The following is a 22,657-nucleotide window of genomic DNA, read 5'->3' on the forward strand; positions in this document are numbered from 1 at the left end:
GGCGGCTGGCCAGGCAGAGAGGTGAGCGGTGCCGCTTCGTGCTGGCTCTGTGCCTGGCTATCTTTTCTGGCAGGTCACTCCCGACGTCTGGGTGATTATGAGTTGATGGCAATCGCCCACAGGTAACGGGGTGGCCAGAACCCTCTCGAAGGCTCGATTTCTTTTGTTTCGGGACGGGGCGTGTGTGCAGAGACGCCCCCAGAAGCTGAACGCTGACTCCAGGGGCCCCTTCGAGCACATCCTTCTCAGGGCTTGTGAGGGGACCCTGCCAGGAAGGAGGATTTAGCCGAGGACGGGGTGGTCATATGAGCAGCCTTCGCCAGGGCTCCTAACCATGGAAAAGCCACCTGCAGACTAATAGCGCAGGTATGAATTTGGAAGTGGAACCCTTCCAGGCGTTTGGCTCCCTGTGATCTGAGAAATGTGAAATATTTTCACCGCTTCCTGTGTGTTTATGGGACTGCTTGTAAAACAAATTCTTGCTGTGTGCCCCAAATCTTACACTGAAAGGCCAACGGCAAGAACCGGGCCTGAAGGGTCTTTGTTTGAGAGGAGGGGTGGGGAGAGAGGAAGAGGCCCTCTTGCCTCATTCCTCCTTGGAGTTTATTTTGGTAGATTATCCTGGGCTCCATGAGGACTCTAACCCCCATCCTTGGCCAGGTCAGGAGAGCCAGCGTGGTGTGGTTAAGAGCGGTGGGCTCTAATCTTCAGAACCGGGGTTTGGTTCCCCAATCCTCCACATGAGCGGCGGACTCTAATCTGGAGAACTGGATTCCCCACTCCTCCACATGAAGCCTGCTGGTTGGCCTTGGGCTAGCCTCAGTTCTCTATAAACTCAGCCCCACCTACCTCACAGATTGTGTGTTGTGGGAAGGGAATGTAAGCCGGTTTGATTCTCCTTAAAAGCTAGAGAAAGTTGGCATATAAAAACCAGCTGTTCTTCTTTGGTTGGTGACTGGGGGTTTAATATGTGCTGGGGCCTCAGAACATTTTTCCTCTTCCTAAGCTTGGCTCTGAGACATCTGAAGGTGTGCAGAGTGTGTTTCTCTGACTTCTCAAGAACCACATCCGGCCACCCCCAAGAGTTTCCCTGGCCAGATCTTATGGCTTCCAGACAGGCCCGAGCCCCAGGACCTATTTGGAGGCAAAGCCCTGATTGGCACGAGCTGCAGAGACCAGGAGGGAACGCCGGCCGGCCCCTCCGCTCCCCGAACGGCCGCCTGCTTCTTGGCTGTGCTGCCGCCAGTTGACGTCTCCTGCTGATAACTAGAATGTCACCCCGTCCCTGGCTGACAGGGCCTCACAAATTCCTGGAGTTTTTGTCATGCGTCCCTTTGTCATGTGTGCTTGCTTGGGCAATTTGTGCCTGGTGTCTGGCTGGGCGAGGCCCGATTGGTAGCTCTCCTTCCCTGGAGGTTTTAAAGAAGAGGTTAGATGGCCATCTGTCAGCAATGCTGATTCTGTGACCTTAGGCAGATGATGAGAGGGAGGGCATCTTGGCCATCTTCTGGTCACTAGGGGTGTGGAGGGGGGAGGTAGTTGTGAATTTCCTGCATTGTGCAGGGGGTTGGACTTGATGGCCCTGGTGGTCCCTTCCAACTCTATGATTCTATGATTCCTGCGAGGGGGATCCCAGTTATCATGCGTACAAAGATCCACCGGGAAGGCGCTTGCTTCGATCAGCATCAGCTTTACATCAAGGGAGGCTGTGTCCATGTGTGGAAAGCGCAGTCAGCCAGCTTATGGTGGCCCTGTAATGTTTTCACGGCCCGAGAGGTTCAGAGGTGTTTTGCCACTGGCTGCCTCTGCATAGCGACCCTGGATTTCCTCAGGGGCCTCCCATCCAAGTACTCACCAGGGCCAGCCTGGGCCTTCCAGGGCAGAGACAGACGGAGATGGCTGGCCATCGCCTGCCCCTGCGTAGCAACCCTTGAGGGGTCTCCCATCCAAGTACTAATCAGGGCCGATCCTGCTTCGCTTCCCAGATCTGATGAGATCAGGCTAGCTTGGGCCATCCGGGTGGAGGCACAGGGAAATATAAGGTGCTGAAAATACTTGGCAGAATCTTGGGTTCAGAGCCTGCCCCCACAATTTTTGCCTCAGCGGTTGTTTCACCTGGGTGAGGTCAGAACATGTTTACTTCATCGATAGCTCATCCAATAGGGACCCAAAGTGGCTTACATCGTTCTCTCCTCCTCAATTTCATCCTCAGAACAACAACCCTGTGAGATACGCCAGGCTGAGAGTGTGTGACTGGCTCAAGGTCACCCAGCAAACTTCCATGGCAGAGCAGGGATTCGAACCTGGGTCTTTCAGGTTCTAGTTCAACACTCTGACCACGACACCACACTGGCACTCCTCTCACTTTCCTGGCCAGATTTTTACCTGGGAAAAGCCTCAGTCGGGCTGTTTTCGGTTCTGGGTCCCTGGGAGGCGATCCATAAAACTCAATTTCCTAAAATTTGCCGAGCTGTCTGTCACCAGGGCTGAGGAGATCTGGCACTACCTTTGCAACTTGCCTTCCTCCTACTGCTGTGTAAGAACAGTTCTGGCCAGAATTGGGTGCTCAGGAAATGCTCAGGAAATGGAAATGCTCAGGAAATGGCCTCCTGCTCAGGAAATGGAGGCCCAGAGAAGACCAGGTTGGCCCTGGGGACTCCTTCCCTACCCGGGGAAGGGGTCAGGACAGGCTGTGCCCCAGTGGGCACCCACCCTGCCCTGTGCCCTGTTAGTCAGTCAGAAGGCTTTGAGACCTTGGCTTCCGGTTGGCACCATAGAATCATAGACTTGGAAGGGACCACCTGGGTCATCTAGTCCAACCCAACCCATCTAATCATCTCCAAGAGCTTTGCAAACAGGGATGGGGGAGGGTGGGGCTCCCTGGGGCAGGCGGCACCCGCCTGCTGGGTGTGTGGGTGTGAGGAGGAAGCAGCTGAAGAGTTTGGAGGGTCCTGGCCCCAGGGGAAGGCAGAGAGGCGGCGTTCCCATATGGTAAACTGCGCTGCATGTGACCTGTGTTTGTGGGCGTCATGTGCACATCAGGCGTGCTTCACGTTTCAACCACCCGGGCTCCAGCATTCTCGCAGTCACATTCTCTTCCTTGACTGCCTTTCCCCTTTATTTCAGGGGGCACTGGTTAGAAACAAGGGGTGGAAACTACTCTGCACATGCACAGAGGCACTTCGCTTCCTCATTAATATTTTGCAATCTTGGCAGTTCTGGGGCTCAGCTAGCTGTGTGGATAGCTAGGCTGGGCCTCTGGAGCCTATGGAGAAGGACTTCTGACTGGATAGGGAGTTCAGTTGACCTTCCTTGGGTCCTGCAGCTCACCTCTTGCAAAGCTTCCCCTGCTAGTGAGGGCAAAGCTGGGCTTTCCTAGGAGGGGGAGGCTGCCATGAAAGGCCAAGACGTGTTTGGAGAGAGGAACCGAAGCTCTCAGGTGTCGGCAGCCGGATCCTGTGAAGTTCTGGGGGTTTTTTGGTCCCAGCTGAGCCCTGACCCTGAGCTCATCTCCTTCTCCTCCTCGGCTGCTGTGACGTAGCTGCGAGCCCCAGCTTCCCGGGCTCTTTGCGGCTGGGTGTGGGCTTATGCCGCGGAACAGGTTTTCCCTCTGGATGGGCAAGGAAGGGCGGCAGGTTGCATAGATGGCTCCAGGCTGTTTTTCTCAAGCACCTTCTGAACAAAAAAACCTTAAGCGGCTCTCTGTGGAGCCCTGCGGAGTCGTCGTTCCCCACCCCCACCCCGCCAACCCCAGAAGTCACTGAAGCTGTGGGCTGCTTGCCCCCACGCCTCTTGCAAACAGCCAGGCGGTTTATGGATCGTGTGGGAATCCCAACAAAACATTTGCTACCTCTATAATGTGTGCGTGTGAGCGTTAAATATTGGTGTCCCAATGTGCTTTGTGCCCTGGTTAGTCCTTGGATGGGAGAACACAAAGAAATGCCAGGGTCTCCCCACAGAGGCAGGCAATGGCAAACCACCTCTTGTTAGTCTGCCCTGACCTGGATGCCCCAGGCTAGCCTGATCTCATCAGATGCCGGAAGCTAAGCAGGGTTGGCCCCGGTTAGGGTTGCCAGCTCAGGGTCAGGAAATTCCTGGGGACTTGGGGGGGGGAGGCTGGGGAGGCCGGGGTTTGAGGAGGAGAGGGACCTCATCAGGGTATAATGCCATACCGTCCACCCTCCAGAGCAGCCATTTTCTCCAGGGGAACTCGTATCTGCTGTCTGGAGAACAGTGGTAATTCTAAGAGATCCCCAGACCCCACCTGAAGGTTGGCAACCCTAGCCCTGGTTAGTACATGGATGGGAGACCAGCGAAGAAGTCGAGGGTTGCTGTGCAGAGGCAGGCAGTCGCAAACCCCCTCTGTTGGGCTCTTGCCTTGAAAGCCCTGTGGGGTCATGGCTTGCGACTTGATGGCATTTTCCACCACCACCACCACCACCACCACCACCAGTGTGCTTTGCAGAGTCCCCATTCCGAGGTGCTTGCAAGTCTCAGGTTCCATACAGGGCAAGGGATGGAGGGAGACGGGGGAGAGCCAGAGAGCGGCCTTTGGTCCTCCCTTTGGTCGGGAAGGGCACAAAGGACATGCCCAGAGCTGTCTGGAAACGTCAGTTCTGCCAGGCTTCTCCGTGGCCCATCCTGGGGGCTGCAAGTGGTCTTTGCTGTTGACCTGATCCTCACTGCTCTGTAGGGTTGCCAGGCCCTTCTTTGCGGGAAGTTTTTTGGGCGGAGCCTAAGGAGGGCAGGCTTTGAGGGAAGGGAGGGACTTCAGCGCCATAGAGTCCAGTGGCTGATGTGGCCATTTTCTCCAGATGTCTCTATCAGCTGGAGATCAGTTGTAATAGCAGGAGATCTTCTGCCACCACCTGGAGGTTGGCAACCCTCCAGCCAGTCAGGCGCAAAGAAGGATAAGATATTCTGATAAGAAATTGTACATCTGTATAAGGAATAACAACGTTTGTGAAGCTGTTGGCTGAAGAAGCTGTCTTGTGACTGTGAAAGCATCCAAAATCATCCGGAAGGTGCTCCCATCTTTCTTCTCTCCGGTCCACGCTTCATTTTTATTTCCTGAAAAGAAACATACAAGAGACATTGTACTTACCTTTAGATATCACATTACAGTTGAACTTACCATCTAAAGTGGTAGCTGATTAGCTACACTTTCTTGTTCTATATCTTGTCTTGGTATATATTGTACATATTGTTGTATTTTTGTCACTGTTGGCTACTTGTATTTGTATTGAATATAAGTTCACTTTTTGCTTACATTGTTGAGAGCCGAGTACTATTGTTTCTCACAGCTAGTCTATTTAGTATTAGTGCTTTACTTTTTGCTAGGTTACCACCTGGAGGTTGGCAACCCTGCTAGTCTGCTTTTAGCTGTGCTGTGATATCAGGGGCTCCCAGGCTGTTGGTGTCCTTAAGAATACTGGGGAGGGGAGAGGAGAAAAGAGGGAAGGGGGCTGGTTCGTTTCCTGGGTTGCCTAGTGCTTTGTTTCTGAGAGGTGCTGGGGCTCCCGGGTGCCTTGAAGTTGTACCTCCTGCTCAGGAAACTCTTCTCCCAAATGTGGCAGGGAGGTGGCAGGGGCAAGACCTTTGTACATTCTCAGAGGCACAGTATTTGTGCCTTGTATGTTGCTGCCCCATTTGGTGCCACGTTACGGTCACCGCATCGTTTTCTACTTTTTCTAACTTCGTTTTCTGCATCGTTTATAGTACACCCTGCCTTAGTAATTTGTGTTTCACACTGTTCTCTTATTCAGTTATCCTCGTCCTATTGTGTTGTTCATCAAATGTCTTACGGTATCTGTTTGCATTGTTTTGTATCTTGTAATCCTATAAATTCCTGCTTGGGAATTAAGATCAGGTCCTCCTGACTGTCCCGTCTATCAGAAAAGCTCATCTGGTGGGTACATGAACCCTAGGGTTTGATTCCCCACTCCTCCCCATGGAGCCTGCTGGGTGACCCTGGGCCTGTCGCAGTTCTCTCCGAACTCTCTCAGGTGTCTGTTGTGGGGAAGGGAAAGGAAAGTGATTGTAAGCTGCTTTGAGACTCCTTAAAGGTAGAGGAAAAGTGGGGTATAAAAACCAACTCTTCTTTTTCCACCTCTAGCCATTGATTTAAACAGGGGAGATGCAAATGAGACCCCCAGAGGGAGGGGCCTGTCTGTAGAACTGCAGCACAACCCCACAGCCTGCCTTTTCGAAAATGCAGTGGGTCACACCTGGGGAGAAGCCTGGAGAGGAATTAGGGTTGCCAGGTCCCTCTTCGCCACCGGCGGGAGGTTTTTGGGGAGGAGCCCGAGGAGGGCGGGGTTTGGGGAGGGACTCCAGTGCCATAGAGTCCAATTGCCCAAGCGGCCATTTTTCTCCAGGTGAACTGATCTCTTATCAGCTGGAGATCAGTTGTAATAGCGGGAGAGCTCCAGCTACTACCTGGAGGTTGGCAACCCTAAGAGGAATGCCTGTGAGCATGTGCAGAGTACTTCTCCACTGTGTAGCCAAAGCGCCTGCCCTGAACTGCCGTGGCTTCCCTTCCTGGCTGTCTGGCTAGGTGGGCTCTGAAGAGGCGCAGGTTCTCCGGGCCGGGGCTTGGTGGGGAGGGGCCTCCACGTGTAGGGAGCAGTCCTGGCATGTTCAGTTGCCAGATTCTTTCTCGGAGGGCAGATTGCGCCAGGCCTGCAAAGTTCGTCCTTGGTTACAGTTGGGTGTCAGCAGCCTAAAGACCTTCAGGCCAGTTCCCTGGCTGGCTTTTACTGAGCCGGAGATAATGATGTGATTGCATTTGTATAGATTTGCATAGTTTCCAGGAAGGCTCGGGTTTTTCGAGGGCACAAGCGGGGCGAATTCAACCACTGCCCTGCTTTATTTATTTATTTAGCTGTTTTTTAAACTATTTAGACAAGAAAATAAGTGAACGCCATTTTTCATCATTGCCTAGAAACAGGCGGGGTTTTTTTGCGAGGCCAGGGGGGCTGGTGAGTGGGTTCTCCCAAGTATTCGGTGAGGACTCCTCACCTGAGGATTTTAACGTGCGGGGATTGTTTAACGTCAGCAGAGAACTGTGCAGAGGCTCCCTGCGGTGGAGCGGGCTCTTTCTCCCGGCCCTGGGATCCAAAGCGGGTGCTATCTGTTTCCGTCATGGTTTACGTTGCGCCTGTCTGCGTAAGCATGACGCAGATCCAAGGCCGCCCTCCGCCCTGAGGAGCTTACAGTCCAAATGCAGACAGGGAGAGTTGAGAGCCTTGGGGAGGGGGGGGGGCGTGCCCCAGCATTTTGGGCCACAGAAATGGGCTGACTCACCAGGCGAGGGATTTTTTTCCATCTGGTTGGCACCCCTGTAAAAATCTACCAGGCAAGCCAGAATTAGCCCTGACTAATAGCTCATTAGCCGGCCTGTTGTTCAATCTGGGCCTGGCGTCGTCCCAGAATTCTTTTCGAGGGTGGTGCAGAGGAAGACAAACTGGTGATGGGGCAGACTGGCAGCCTTTGGGGGGGCGCTCCCTGCAAACCACACTTGGTCCCATTTTGCGGCTTTTAGCAGATGCTTGTGGCTCCCTGGTGGCTGGGACTTCCACAAGGAAAGAAAACCTGTTCTGGGAATCCTGCAAGTGGACAGCCACACTGGTCTTAAAATGGGCATGGAGTGGGTGTCCAGCGATCCCCTGCCAGCGATCCCCCAGGGGACCCGTCGGGCATTCTGGGTGCCCAGCCAGAGCCTGTTACATCAGAACTGGACTGTTTGCCTCGCCACCCAGCCTGGCTCCAGACACAGGAAGAAGACATGCCAGTCCGTTTTGTTGGCAGATCCGGGGTTCCTCCACCTCGCCTGCTCGGCCCCGCCCGGTGTTTCAAGGGCAGGCCGTGTTTGGCTTCTTCCTGCCTGGGTCCCGTGGCCTTCCCAGGTGTCTCCTGCCGGCTTCTGCTCAGTTTCTCCTATTACGCAAGCGCCCTGAGTCAGGAGCGGTGCCTCTTTCCCAGCCCCGCCCAGGGAAACCTGGCACGGCAGCCCGTTTATAGAACTGCGACTCACAAAGGCTGCCTTTTGAAGACAGCTTGGGCAGGAGTAGCAGGCGTGAGGGGGGAGGCCAAGTTATGGCGGGGTGTCGGGTGAGATCATGGGGGACTGTCTAGGAAGGCGACTGTCTCTGGGTGCCAGTCATGGAGGTGGTTCATCCCCCTAGGTCCCCGCGACACCTGAGGCATTGGCAGCTGGCGGCATCAGAGGCGAAACCACCTGTTGCAAGCATGGCGAGCGAAGACGTCAGTGATGCCCGGGCCATCCTGGATCTCAACTTCCAGTGTAAGTTGTGGGGGGGTAGTCCGGCCATTCCTGGAAGGCTCCTTGGGATGGGGCCATGGGTGTTCTCTGATGCTGCGGGGAGAGGCTGTGGCTCAGTGGTAGAGCATCTGCTTGGCATGCAGAAGGTCCCAGGTTCAATCCCTGGCATCTCCAGTTAAAGTAGGTGATGTGAAAGACCTCTGCCTGAGACCCTGGAGAGCCGCTGCCGGTCTGAGTAGACAAGACTGACTTTGATGGACCTTGATGGTCTGATTCAGTAGAAGGCAGCTTTATGTGTTCATGGCAGAGTGGCTTCTGTAGCCTGGCTCCACCTCTCTGGGGTCGAAGCTGCCTTGGAAAAAGCAGCCAGGTACGAGCCCAGCAGCACCTTTAAAGCTTACAAGACTTTCAGGGTATGAGCTTTTGAGAGTCATGGCTCCCTTCGTCAGATACAAGAGCTGTGACTCCAGAGCTCATACCCCGAATATCTTCTTGGTCTCTAAGGTGCTGCTGGACTCGAATCTAGCTCCTCTACTGCAGAACAACACAGCTACCCTCTGAAACTGTCTTCTTCCACAGAGCAGGGGTCGTGCAAAATGTCGCCGTGTGATTTGTAACGTGGCATGAGTCAATATTGCGCCAACGTCTCTCTTGTTTCTCCCCTCTCCCTTGGGCCTGGACTGCGGTGATCTCTGAGGAGTAGACCCCCCCCCAGATCAGGTCAGGGAGTCAACGGGTCATCGGTCCCGTAGATGTGTGCCGAGGTCCACCTGACTTCAACCCATAGACAAGTAGGGACGCAGGAGTAAGTGTGTGTGTATTTCCAAGTGGGGCGATACCTGGCAGGGCCCTAGAGCTCTTCTCAGCTTTGATGCTTTCTAGTCAGTCTTGGGTCTGTCTCTGCCTGGCCCACCTCGAAAGGCAGTTGTGAGGCAAAAAGTGAAGGGAAACAGTCTGGCATCTCGAAAAGATAACGGCGATTGGCTTTGCTGGTGCCTCCCCAAATCTATTTGGTTTGCTCCATGCCTGGCTGCCAGTGGAGTAAACGCTTTCAGATGTGAAGAAGAAATGTGAGCCCTTTCTCTGACTGGCGGAGAGAAGCCCTGGACTTTGTTTGGCAACAGCTGCCGACGTGAGACGGGTGGACGTTGGGGACGGCCTGCCCGGGAGCCAAATCTGCCCTGCCTGGTCCAACTGGCCCCGCTTCAGTTTTGTTTACTGCAGACCAAACCTGCTTTTCCACTCGGAGGGTTGCTCAAAGCAGAGACCAATATTAACAAGATGCAGCTGCAGCAGCGATGGGAAAGTACTGGAGCATCCAAAGAAAATGCACACCAAATCCGCTGCGGGGAGTCTTTGTGCCGGGCTGTCGGTGAGGGAGGAGAGGCACAGTTCTCCTCTTCCAATTTCCCCTGCAGTTTGAGGAAAGGGCAAGCGAAGAAGTGCCCCTTGGTAGCACACACCCGTTGAGCGGCCCCCTCCACAGTGGCTCACTGACAAGACAATTTGCTGGCCATCCCCCATGAGTTCTCCCCTTCCTCACTGAGCAGCAAAGAAATGCTCCTTGAAGGCATATCTGGAACGCTGGTCAGACGGTTGTCCTCTGCCATGGCCAGCTCATTCAGTGGATCCCAAATTCTTCTTGGAAGGAGAAACTGGGACAAGGGGGTGGGGTGCGGCTTGCTGGCATATACAGGGTCTTCTGTGTGGCTCCCCCCCACCTCCTTGGAGAAACAGCAAATGTTTTTCAGCTGCCTTTTCAGCCTGGAGAGTGCCCTGGGCCTGGGGCTAGGCCCTTTACAGGCAGCTTACATAATGGCCCTGTGCCTTGTGAGGAAAGAGGGAGGGCTGGGCCCGCACTGCAGGGACATTGTGTCTTCCTGTGCACGTGCCAGATACTGCAGCAGCCACACCCAGCCCTGTGTTTACGGAGAGAGCCTCTCTTCCCAGAAGGCATTCCCAACGGTCCCCTCTGTGTCCTCAGCAGGACGCACTCCTCGGTTTGGGAAATATGGGAACAGATTTATTTTTCCCCCTTTTATTTTCCAGCAATCAAGATGGCCCCAAAGGAAGAAAATAGAGCTAACTTTGCATGGGAAGTTGTGGTACATAAAATTAGGCTGTAGAGGATGGTTCCCCAATGTGGTGCCTGTAGGCACTGTGGTATCCACCAAGCCTTTCAGAAACTGGATGGGGTAATTGTACGGCAGGGCTTGTTTTTGGCTTCCCTCGTTCAACCGAAAGAGTTTTTCTCCTGGAGGACGAGGGAGACTGGTGAGCACATTTCCTTGGTCAGTGTGTGGTTCCATTTCTCCTTCAGTATTTCCTTCTTCCCAGGAGGTGTGGGGCAAAAGCAATTCCTTTTGGCTCCCCCTCCTGAGGCACACCTTTAGAGTTGGAAGCGATTTTGGGGTGGTGCTCATAACACACACCCCCTTAAAATTCCAGAGGTGCTCACAGCCTTAAAAAGGTTGGGGACCCCTGTCACAGAGTTTCGACGGTCTCTCTGTTGACTATACTGGAGGACAACCCTGCTTAGGAAACAGGCCTGGGACAGGGGCATGCATCTTCCTTCCCCCGAGAGGGGAGTGTATATCGAACCCTGCTTGGCACACGAGGGGTCCAGAACATGTCCCTGTTTTTTCACAGCTCTGGCTTCCAAGCACATGGACCTCAAACAGGTGGAGCTGGACACGGCAGCCGCAAAGGTGGACGAGCTCTCCAAGCAGCTGGAGTCGCTCTGGACGGGCAGCCCCGGGCAGCCCGGCGTGCCACAGAAGGTATGGCACGGGGAGGACAAGGGACAGCGGCCTTGCCAGAATGCAGCTGCTTCGGGGGTGGAGGGGGACTGGAGCAGCATGGGGGGGGGACAGAGGAAGGGAGCGGGCAGGCAAATCCCAGAGTTTGGCAGGGAGGCCAGAATTTGCACCATGTGCTCAGGAGGTGCTTTGCAGCTTCATGGGATGCATGCTGATCTCCTGCTGTCATGTGGGGTGGCCAGAGGCCGCTGAGTCATGTGGGATGGCCAGAGGCTGCTGAGTCATGTGGGATGGCCAGAGGCCGCTGAGTTTGGGAATCTTGGATGCTCAATCTCGGGCGACCGGCTGCCTTGTGATCTGGCCCGTTTTGCCCACAAGCCCTTGGTCTGGAACTTGGATTATGTGGTACCACGTAAATCAGTGTGAAGTGCCCCCAAATGGTATGTGTGGGTCATCTAGCACGGCTACCATAGTTTCATATGCTACACAAATTTTCTTGGAACACCCCTGATGGAGACGGGCTCCTTAGCTCTTCTTTCTCCTCCCACCCCCCCGACTTCCTGGTTGTTGGACAGTCAGGCCTGAGGCAAGGGGATGGTGATACCCTAGGAAGGTGCGGAGAAAGAAAGGCAGTGGGGGGTGCTGGACTAGGATCTTGGGGACCTGGGTTCAAATCCCCACTCAGCCATGGGTGGCTTCGGGACAGCCGCTTGCTCTCAGCCTAAGCTAGCTTACAGAATTGTTGGACAGAATGAGGGGTGGGGGAGCCATGTAATGTGCTGGTCTTCCTGGGAGAAAGGGTGGGGCAAAGAGGGAAAAAGAAACAGGTAGGTGGCTGTTGGCCAGCCCCAGGCGGGGTCGATGGGAGCAGCCACTTATGCCCCAGGTCATGTGCGTTCGGCTTTGGCTGCGACCTTTCCCACAGCCATGGGTTGCCCTTCACCCCTTTCTCTCTGCTTTTGGCAGGGGGACAGGCTCAGCACCAGCCCCTGGCCCTCGCAAGACACACCGGGCAGGACGGTCCCCATCACCGTCTCCCCTTGGAAGAGCGCTTCCCTGGACTCAGCCGAGAACTACTCTTCCTCCTATGCCTTCAGCGAGAACGCTGCCAGTTTCTCGCCGGGGGCTTCCTACGGCTCCTCACCCAACCAGCTCCTCCCAGCCAAGTCCACGCTGGGCCGGCCCACCTCCCCACGGCCTTCCATCTTCCTCCAATCGGACCTGGACCGAACCTCGTCCCCCCGGCCGAAGGTGCTGCCGGTCCCTTACGAGTCGGTGCCCAGCTCCACGGGCCATCCGGCCTCTCCTCGCTTCCTCCGGTCAGCTGGATCCTTGGAGCGCCAGTACGATTACAAGCCCTATACCGGGCCGATGGGCCGAGCTGGGTCTCCGCGGCTGCCCTCAGAGGGCTCCGAGTCTCCGACGTTTTTTGTAGACCGAACGCCATCTCCGCGGCCGCCTCTGCCTCCACCGTATGAAAACCACAGCATGTACCCTTCCATGCCGAGCGGCTTCCCACCCTTCCGGGCTCAAGGTAAAGGCTAGATATGTACTGCAGCTTACAGGGTAGAGTTAGGGTTGCCAACCTCCAGGTGAGGCCTGGAGATCTCCTGGAATTACAACTGGTCTCTAGACGACAGAGATCAGTTCCCCTGGAGGAAATGGCTGCTTTGGAGGGTGGTCTCTGTGGCATTATACCCTGCTGAGGTCCCTCCACTGGCTCCACCCCCCAGTCTCTAGTAATTTTCCTACCCGGAGTTGGCATCCCTGGGTGGAGATGTTCTTTTTATGCTTTGGGAAAAAGTAACCAAGGAGATTATTGCTGAGGGAGCCATAGTTTTCTAAAAATCCAAGCATCCACTCTTTAAAAACAAAGCAAGTTCCTAGCCCTTATGACGGGGGTCCCCAACCTTTTTGAGCCTGTGGGCGCATTTGGGATTCTGGCATGGCATGGTGGGCACAGCAACAAAATGGCTGCCACAGGAGGCAGAGCCAGCCAAAACATGATTGCCACGGCTTCAGCAACACACTGTAAATCCTTGTGCTGTGGTGGTGGCTGCTGCCAAAGTAACTGGGAGTGCATTTTAAGCTGGCATAGGTGGAGCCATCTTTTATTTTCTACCGGGTTCCTCTCTTGGTGGGAAGCTGCCTCATATGTGCAGAGTAGCAAGATCTGTGCTGATCTGGCTGGCAAAGTTTCTCTCTCCCTGTTCAGAGATTTGTTTAAGGCCCACAGGGGTCTGACTCTGGTTCTGCTGCCATAAAAGCACCAACTGCCTGTCTTTCCTTCTGTAGACGATTTGGTGATTCGGAGGAGAGCTCAGAAAGGGTGGAACGAATCTGATCTGGATGTGGCGTATGAGAAAAAGCCGTCCCACCCGGTCAGCTATGAAAGTGAGTATGGAAACCTGTGTGGTTAAACTGTCGGACTTGGATCGGAGAGACCCAGGCTCGAAATCCCACTCTGTCTTGGAAGCTTGCTGGGTGACCTTGGGCCAGTCACACTCTCTCAGCTGAACCCACCTCACAGAGTTGTTGTGAGGATAAAGCAGAGAGGAGATGTAAGCCACTTTGGAGAGAAAGGCAGGATGTAACTAGAGGAAATAAATAAAAGTGGCAAGGAGAGCAAAAAGGGGCTGAAGGCAGTCTTTGGTTGGCTTCACATCCCAGAGGTGTCTTGAGGAGAGAGGGAAGGTCCCATCCCTCTGAGTAAGGTAAGGGGGCCGTGGCTCAGAGGCTCAGTGGTAGAGCATCTGCTTGGCATGCAGAAGGTCCCAGGTTCAATCCCCGGCATCTCCAGTTAAAGGGACTAGGCAAGTAGGTGATGTGAAAGACCCTTGCCTGACCCTGGAGAGCTGCTGGCAGTCAGAGTAGACAATACTGACCTTGATGGACCAAGGGTCTGATTCAGTAGTGTGTTCATGTGTAAGTGGGTAAGATGCCCCTGGGGCACGCTGTCTCCAACAACGGTGTTTCTTTTTACAGGAGGAGACCCTCACGGGGGGCTCCGCCAGAGTGGGGCAGGGTTACCACTGGCTCCTTGGAGGGAATCGAGTTTAGACAGTGGGAGCGTTGGGCAAGGAAAGGTGAGTAGGGTATCCTACTCTTGTATGGCTCTGGTTTATTTCCATGCGGTTTGTATAGGGAGACGTCCCCTGGATCATGACCTGTGAGGAGCCCCAGAAACAGGGCAAAAGTAGGATGTCAAGAGGAATATTTAGTGGAAGCGTACATTTGGGTCCTCTCCCTTGGGCATCAAAATGTCTTGGCAGGGAATCCATCATTTAAAGGAAGTGGGTGTGTTGGTTGGTTGGGGAGGAATTTCTAGTCTCCTAGCCAGAAATGGTGTGTGGGTGGGGAGGGGAGCTGCATCTCAGTGGAAGAGCCTCTGCTTGGCATGCAGAAGGTCCCAGGTCCAATCCCCAGCCTCTCCAATTAAAACAACCAGGCAGTAGGTAACGGGAAAGACCCTTCTCTGCTGGAGACCCTGGAGAGCCGTTACCAGTCTGAGTAGACAATATTGACCTTTATGGACTGATTCAGTATAAGACAGCTTCCCTGTATTCATGTGTGTATCTGTGAACTCACCTTTTGCTTCTCCTCCCTAGGAGGAGCATTATGGGATGCACAGCTCCACTTTGCCGCGGAACTACAAGGTTTCCCCACTGGCCAGTGAGCGCCGCTCCGAGAGCTCCTTCCGCCGGTCCCTCCCTGCCAACCAGACAGGCACCCTGCCCCGGAACTGGCAGTTTGCCCAGCAGCCCATCTCTCGTATCCCCATGCCGCCCCCCAGCCCCCAGGGCAGCCGCCCCAAACGTCACAAGCCCCTGCCCCTCTCCATGATCTTCAGGCTGCAGAACGCCTTCTGGGAGTACGGGGCCTCGGGCACAAAGCTCCCCCTCTCCCAGGGGCCTCCGGGATCCCCGCTGTTCCTCCGTTCCCTGCAAAAGCAGATGCTGCAGCAGCAGCCCCTCACACCAGCCCAGCATCACTTGCGGATGGCACAGTCTGGGAGCGAAGGTGAGTGACCTCTGATGCGGGGGGCACAGGCCCTGGGGGTGCTGAGCTAGGCCACATCGGGGAGCAAAGTGGAGTCTGTGCTTTCAAAAGGCACGCCTGGTGCTGAGAGCGGCATCCCATCCCCTGAGCAGAGCATAAATAGCTCCAGGCAAACGGTCGCTTCTGGGCCTCTGGTTTTTGTTGACTTGAGATGGAAATATGTCAAAGCAGGGACAGAGACAGGTCCCCGCTTGCAGGCTTCCGGTCTCAACACTTAAATCGTGTTTCAAGTGCAGCCTTTGCGGTCCGACAGAGCCCTTCCTCAGCCCGGGAAGGGAAAAAGGGGTCTGTGTGTACGAAAAGATTTCCAGATATTATTAACGGTCATTCGTTTTTCAGTTCAGATTAGAATCATAGAATCAAAAAGTTGGAAGGGGACTAAAGACCATCTAGTCCACCCCCCTGCAGCAGGCTGACCTAAAGCATCCCTGACAAATAAGTGTCCAGCCTCTGCTTTAACACCTCCAAGGAGGGAGACACCCCCCACATCCCTGGGCAACCGATCCCACCACTGAACTGCCCTTAGTGTTAAATAGTTTTTCCTAACATCCCGCCAATATCTCCCCACCTGTTCAGTTAGAACTCTGTTAACAGATGGGACCTTTCCAGCTCAAGTATATGGATAAGTTAGTCTCCGGGGGCTCATCCCTGTGACAGAGTGGCTGCTGTCAGCTGCTGGAACTGGACGGCAAGACATTCATCGAGATTCATGGTATCTTTTTCTGGGGAGTAAACTCTGTTGGTGATCTTCTTGTCACTGTCACTAGGCAACAGCAGACCCGTGCCCTTGGAGGTGCCAGCCGAGCCTGCCCGCGTGGTACCAATCACCCTGCTGACTGGCGAGACGGAGCCAGAACTGGAAAGCCTCCTGCCGGGCATCGAGCCCACGGAGGTGGACGAGGTCGCCCGCCCTCTCAGCCCCACCCGACTCCAGCCAGTCCTCCCCCCCGAAGCCCAGAAGGTGCCTGAGTTCGAGGAGGTGGCCCGCGTCCTGGCAGAGATGCCCCGGCCCCTGAAGCGGCGTGGTTCCATGGAGCAGTGCCCCAGCGTGGCTCTGCCCCCCACCCACAAGAAGCAATACCAGCAGATCATCAGCCGCCTCTTCCACCACCATCCCCGCAGGGAGGAGGCCGTGCTGGTGGGGGAAGCAGCCCTGCAGGCAGATCTTGTGCCCATCAGCGAGGCCTCCGAGCAGAAGGTGCCCGGGACTTCCCTGGCTCCAGCGCCTGCGCCGCCCCCCCAAAGCCCCCTGATTGCCACACCAGTGCCTTTCATTCCAGACATGCCAGAGAGTCCAGCAATGATCTCTCCTGTGCACAGCCTGGTAAGTCTGCACGGTCTGGGACCCTCGTACATCCCCCGAAGAGCGTTGCCCTCTGCTGATCAAAATCTGTTGGTGGTCCCTGGCCCTAAGAGTGCGCGGCTGTCCTCAACGAGAGCCAGGGCTTTCTCGGCCCTGGCTCCTGCCTGGTGGGATTCTCTGCCTGGCGACATCAGGGCCCTGCGGGACCTTAAAGAGGTTCCACCAGGCCTACGATTGAGGACAGCTGCAGGTAATATCAGTGCTGGCCTCCCTACACCCTCCCGCCCCTTATTTACAACTATTTACTGGATTATGGGTGGGGGTTGCCGACCCAGTTGGAAGGTCTCACCTGGTATAGGCACTTTGCTCTAGCAGGCACCATATTATACGGCTCTTTGTGTTAACGATTTTACAAATAATTTTAGAATGATATTTTATGGTTTTAATGTGTTTTATTGTTATGTTGTTTTAATGTTGTTACCCTCCCTGAGCCTGGCCTTGCCCGGAGAGGGCGGGTTATAAATTTAACAAATAAACAAAATCCCCAAGACCTTTCCCATCCACACGACACGTTCCCTGGGTATATATTGGCAATGCTTTGTTTCTGCAAGGAGCATGTTGGTGCTTGTCTTCTCCCACTCTTAGTCTATACGGGGAGGGCAATGCACTCTGTACACGCTCAGGGACTTACAACTCCTTCGCCAGCTCCTGGACTAACAGCTGTGAAGGTTCGCCTGCTGTTCAGCCCCAGTGTGAAGCGTGTGGGGTCCATATGCTTTGTTGCCTTCTCTCTGATGGTCTCCCTCCCCTGGTTTGCGTGCAGGAGAAACGCTCGGCCCTGCGCAAAGTCTCCTCTCCACGGAAGCGGCTGAAGCAGAGGGCCCGCCTCAACCCCCTGGTTCTCCTTCTGGACGCAGCTCTGACTGGCGAGTTGGACGTGGTGAAGGAGGCTGTGGTGCAGGTGAGATGGCGCAGTTGCCGGGAGTGGCTGAGCTGGGATGGATTGAGGCCGGGGGGTTTCTTGGCTGGAAGTAGAGTTGTGAACTTTTATGTTCAGCTGATGGCAAACTTTTGCCAGTGGGGCAAGACTGGCAAGAGGCCGGCTTGATTATTTCCCGAGCTGTTTTGGCTGTAGCACTTTACTAAAAGTTTTAATGGCAAGCTTTGTTAGGGGATATGCACACAGTCAGGGCACGATGTTAAAAAAAGTTATGCCAAGGGAATATAAGAAAAGACCTCAAAAAATAAGATGACTTGGCAGTTAGGTTTTCTTTTTATGGGTCCCTAATTTGCGAATGGTTTGGTGCCTGCCTTTCTGGCGGTGGTTTTGAACTTTCTAGGTTTTCTTTTTCTCAGTTCCTGTTAGTGTATCATTTGGCATCTTGCCCCAAAGAGGGATCAGACCCCAAAAAGAGGTTGATACTGGCATAAAATAAAGTTTAAATAAAACTGTGGGGGGGAGGGAAATGCCACAGTCCCCTTGAAATTAGGCACCTGGTCAGCCTTGGTTTGCCTGTTTTCCGGGGGGCTTTTCCTGATGAATGACCACCATGGTTTTAAAAACTTGCAGCTAAATTTCATAACCTGACTTATCAAATAATCGAGTGGTGGTCCAGAAGGACCCCCCCACATGGGTTCTCTGCTCCTGAGATCTCTCTAGCCAAGGATTTGAATCCCAATCTGCAAACAGCTTCTTTGGGGAGGGGGTCTCAGCTCTGCAGCAGGGCCTCTGCTGGGATGCAGAAGCCCCATCTGTGGCCTGCATTTCTAGTTAACGGGTCTCGTAAAGATCTTGGAGCCAGAGTCCCAGTACAGCCCCTGCCAATCAGAAGAGACATCACTCAGGCAGGTAGATCTGTGGGCTAACTCAGACTGTTACCGCACTAGGTATTCCCAGCGATGTATCAAGAGTTTGGAAATGTTATAAAAAACATCACTTTAAAAGGGTTTTTGGATGCCACGGCAAAAAATGGTTGGAAGACATCTTCACAGCTAAAGGGGCCAAACAAAGTACGAACAGTATTTTTTATAACAGTTTCAAACTCTGAATACATCGGTGGGAATACCTAGTGCGGTACAGCCAATACCTAGTGCGGTATCAGGCAACCTTAGGTGTTCACACCAATTGGAAAAGCAGCAAAATTGGGGCACCCGCAGACAAGGCAGGGGGTCTGACCCTGGTGTGCAGGAAAGGGCAACTCTGTAAAAACACTAGGAGGAAAAGGAAAGCCTGATGAGGGCGGCCCTTGCTCCAGGAGGCAAGAGGGGGCGAAAGCAGTTGAGATGCAGCTCAAGGCAAAGCCCCTGAGAGCTGCCTTAGAGGATCCTGGCAGGGGGGTGGGGGCTGGATTTTGTAGATGAGGGTTTTCAAATTGTTCCTCCTTCTTACGGTTCCTCTTGCTCCCCTATCTTAAATTACTCCCCACCCCCAGCTGAATGACCCTAGCCAGCCAAATGACGAAGGGATTACGGCACTCCACAATGCCATCTGCGGTGCCAACTACAACATCGTGGACTTCCTCATCAACATCGGGGCCAACGTCAACTCTCCCGACAGCCACGGGTGGTGAGTCTCAGAGAACGGGGGGAGGGCGTGCCTTCCTGTTGCCCCCCACCCGCCCAGTCAAAGAGGCAGCTTCCCATCTGACGACAGGACCCCCGCTGCCCGCCGTATGAACTGCTCAGCCCCCCCTTTACTAGTCTCACCCCCTGCCTCTTAGGACCCCGCTGCACTGTGCGGCCTCCTGTAACGACACGGCCATCTGCATCGCTCTGGTCAAGCACGGCGCGGCCATCTTTGCCACCACCTGCAGTGACGGGAGCATGGCCATTGAGAAGTGTGACCCTTACCGGGACGGCTACAATGAGTGTTTCAGCTACCTGGCAGGTGAGGGCCGGTCTGGGGCTTGAGGAACGGGCACGGCCTCCCTTCCAGTTCATGCGCCACATCTATTTTGACTTCCAGCTTGCCTCATTTAGAAGAAAATTCACAATAGTTTGAATGCACCTGATCTCATTTTATGTATATACATATATACTTCATATATATGAAGTGCCTACTCTTTATATATGTATGTATGTATGTATGTATGTATGTATGTATGTATGTATGTATGTACAAGAGAGATATTTTGTTGTTTCAGATGGTACTGCTAAGTTTCACTTATAACTGCTTGATGCTTGATTTCACACTGAGAGGGCTCTCTTTTGCTTGACAGTTTCTGTTTGGTTTTCACTCACAATTTACTTAAACACAATGTTTCTTCATTTTTTAGGAGTTAGGAACGGTAAAAAAAAAACCCACTTCACCAGTTTATTCCTTAACCTGGACTGGGATCACTCTTGACTCGAGAGACATTTCCCCGAAACCCTCTAGGGATCACTCACTTCACCAGAGTGGTTTCCCTCTCTGTAGTTTAGAGATCTCTCTTTCCTTCAGAGCTGTTTCCCACTTTAATTACGAGGACTCACTCCCCACGCCTAGAGACACTGCCCTCCTTAAAACCCAGTTGCTGACCCTATCTTGATCAGACAATTCAAACTGTGTTGCTTTGATTTAAACACCCGAGGAGAAAATCTTCTCCGGACAGCTCCCAGGTCTGCTAGCTGCTTCAAGCTCTGTCTGTGCTTAGATTTTGGCCACACTCAGAATTCCACAGCTGTCAATCAGGTGGCTCCCAGGTCAGAACAGCTCCCTGGAATTTAGCAGTCCTTCACTACTTCTCTCTCTTTCGCTCTGCCTGCCCATTTGCCTGGCTTCCAGTAAGCTATATGCTGAATGTAAAACAAAACAATGCAAAACTTAAAAATCTGTGCAACACAACAGTCATAAGAAATAAGAACCTAATAAAGGCCCTGCTGGATCAGACCCAGGCCCATCCAGCAGTCTGTTCACACAGTGGCCAACCAGGTGCCTCTAAGGAAGCCCACAAGCATGGCGACTGCAGCAGCATTTTCCTGCAAGATATCAAAATGAAATGGTTGAAAAACCCTGCTTCCTGTGTTTGGGGCCCAGTCTGGGCTTTTAGTTGCTAGCAACTAGTGGCACAACAACCAATGGCAGGCCACCTAGGAGCTGATGAGAAATGGTAGTTTGAATGCACCAGATCAGACTTTGTATTGTATTTCAAAAACACTTGCCTCTTTTTCTCTCTGCCTGCAACACGGCAGCAGGCAGCAGAGAGCGCTCTGAGTGTCATGCACTGACCCCCACGCTTTGTTGCAGACGTAGAGCAGAACATGGGGCTGATGAACAATGGGGTGGTGTACGCCCTCTGGGACTACAGTGCCGAGTTCAGCGATGAGCTGTCATTCCACGAGGGGCAACCGGTCACGGTGCTGCGCCGCGACGGCCAGGAGGAGATGGACTGGTGGTGGGCGTCTCTCTATGGCCAGGAGGGCTACGTGCCCAAGAACTACTTTGGAGTGAGTATCGCCTTTGGGTTCCAAGCTGTCTGGCCAGAAATCATCCGGGGCGGGGGAGGGGAGGGTGCCCTGAAAGCAGCTGCTACCATCAGAACATCAGAAGAGCTCTCTGCAGGCTCTGCAGCTCTCTGCAGGCTCAGATGCAGGGTCTGACGAAGCACACGAAGCTGCCTTATACGGAATGAGACCCTGGATCCATCAAGGTCAGTATTGTCTACTCAGACTGGCAGTAGCTCTACAGTTTCTCTCAGGGCAAGGTTTTCATATCTCCTACTACCTGATGCTTTTAACGAGAGATGCTGGGGATTGAACCCAGGACCTTCTGCATGCCAAGCAGATGTTCTACCACTGAGCCCTGGCCTTTCCCCAAACATGAACACACATGAAGCTGCCTTATACTGAATCAGACCTTTGGTCCATTATATGCTCCGACTGGCAGTGGCTGTCCAGCGTCTCAGGTGGAGGTCTTTCACCCCAGCTACTACTTGATCCTTTTAAGTAGAGATGCTGGGGATTGAACCTGGGGCCTTCTGAATGCCAAGCGGATGCTCTACCACTGAGCCACGCCCCCTAGGCTGGAATTCTGCTCCTAGCGTGCCCACCAGATGCCTCTGGGAATCCCAGAAGCTGGGCAAAGAGGCCAGAGCCTCCCCCTGCTGCACCTCACCAGCCATGGTCATTCAGGACTGCACTGCTGCTGAATGTGGAGGCACCACTTCGCTATCCATGAATCTGCCTAGTTCCCTTTCCAAGCCATCTGAGGTCGTTATGGCCACTAGGTCTTCTTGCATTGAATTTCCTACGTTGTGCCAGGCATGGAGATGGTGCAGTATAGCAACGCGCAGACCGCGTGGACATCTCTTGAGCTGCCATGGTTGGCAACCCTGTAAAAACTCTTGGCCCTCGGTGAGGCTCTGTTTATGTGGTTAACCGGCAGCAAAGCTCTTTTGTGTAATGTGGCCGTGGGAATTTCTGGTATGCTCCTTTCTCTGCCTTCTGTGGGTGTGTTCGGTGGAAACCCAAACCTGTTTTTTCTCTTCTCCGTCTTCTCTCAGCTCTTCCCCAGGGTGAGGCCCCAGCAGAAGAAAGCATAAAGTTTTCGGGACGGGCTCTCCATCGCTGCCATCCTGGAAGGAACTCAAGAGACATGCCTGGGCAGGAAACTGGGGCGCCAGGTGGCGTTGGCTGCCACTTCGCCTGCTTGCCCAGGGGGCTCTTGATGGCCTTGGCAGCCCCGGAGGGGGGGTGACTCTGCAGAGAGGGGCGAATGCCCCAGGAAGCTTTCCACCTTGCTCCATGGCTGATTCCGTGGCTTTGCTGTAAGAAGAAGAGCAGAATAACCGGGGAGGGGGGAGCACAGGTCATCCTGGGCTGGCCTCCTCCTTTCCGTATGAACACGTCCTACACGGCACTCTTAACATTGTTCCCCCTACTGAGGAAAGTGAAACTTCTACAGGATTCCATGAGCCTCTGGCAATGTCCTTCCCAGGAAACCCCTGCTCCCTTCCCAGGCTCCCTTTGGCCTCTGCTGCATTTGTTTATTCCCCTGGTTCTCCCCTTCAGGGTCCCCTCCCAGCTCATAGATCCCCCCTGACTCCTTGGGTGGGCGCGCTCAGAAATAAGGCCTGCCTTGGTTCTCAGGGGCAGAGATCACCTGGCTTCCTTGCACTGCAGCATCCATCCGCAACTGTTCTCCTGGCGCAAGCCGGCTCCACCATCTGCCTCTTTTGGGACAACCCAGACTGCAGCAAGAGGACTCTTCTGCCACAGGCGTGCAAGACAACGGAGGCGACGGCATCCCACCACACTGTGGCAATCCCTGTCAGT

At 54.0% G+C, this 22,657-nt stretch overlaps 1 protein-coding gene across 1 annotated transcript; it reads left to right on the forward strand.

Annotated features, from left to right (window-relative positions):
* The first annotated feature begins 8,227 nt into the window (after nucleotides 1-8,227).
* Nucleotides 8,228-22,004, forward strand: PPP1R13L (protein phosphatase 1 regulatory subunit 13 like). Its single transcript, XM_056846201.1, has 12 exons — nucleotides 8,228-8,305; nucleotides 10,934-11,064; nucleotides 12,010-12,577; nucleotides 13,339-13,437; nucleotides 14,029-14,129; nucleotides 14,652-15,063; nucleotides 15,870-16,426; nucleotides 17,229-17,366; nucleotides 18,838-18,971; nucleotides 19,126-19,292; nucleotides 20,631-20,830; nucleotides 21,886-22,004. The coding sequence occupies exons 1-12, from the start codon at nucleotides 8,251-8,253 to the stop codon at nucleotides 21,922-21,924; spliced, it is 2,601 nt and encodes an 866-aa protein (XP_056702179.1). The 5' UTR covers nucleotides 8,228-8,250; the 3' UTR covers nucleotides 21,925-22,004.
* The last annotated feature ends 653 nt before the right edge of the window (nucleotides 22,005-22,657 follow it).

Source organism: Euleptes europaea, chromosome 3 (genome assembly GCF_029931775.1).
Source record: "Euleptes europaea isolate rEulEur1 chromosome 3, rEulEur1.hap1, whole genome shotgun sequence".
Taxonomy (NCBI): Eukaryota; Metazoa; Chordata; class Lepidosauria; order Squamata; family Sphaerodactylidae; genus Euleptes; species Euleptes europaea.

What these genes read in the sequence shown, in the direction of transcription:
- PPP1R13L (XM_056846201.1), top strand. Translation starts at nt 8,251, where the DNA reads ATGGCGAGCGAAGACGTCAGTGATGCCCGGGCCATCCTGGATCTCAAC. An exon ending in CCACCCGGTCAGCTATGAAA is followed by an intron (nt 13,438 to 14,028) that starts GTGAGTATGGAA and finishes TTCTTTTTACAG; the next exon opens with GAGGAGACCCTCACGGGGGG. An exon ending in TGCCCAAGAACTACTTTGGA is followed by an intron (nt 20,831 to 21,885) that starts GTGAGTATCGCC and finishes GTCTTCTCTCAG; the next exon opens with CTCTTCCCCAGGGTGAGGCC.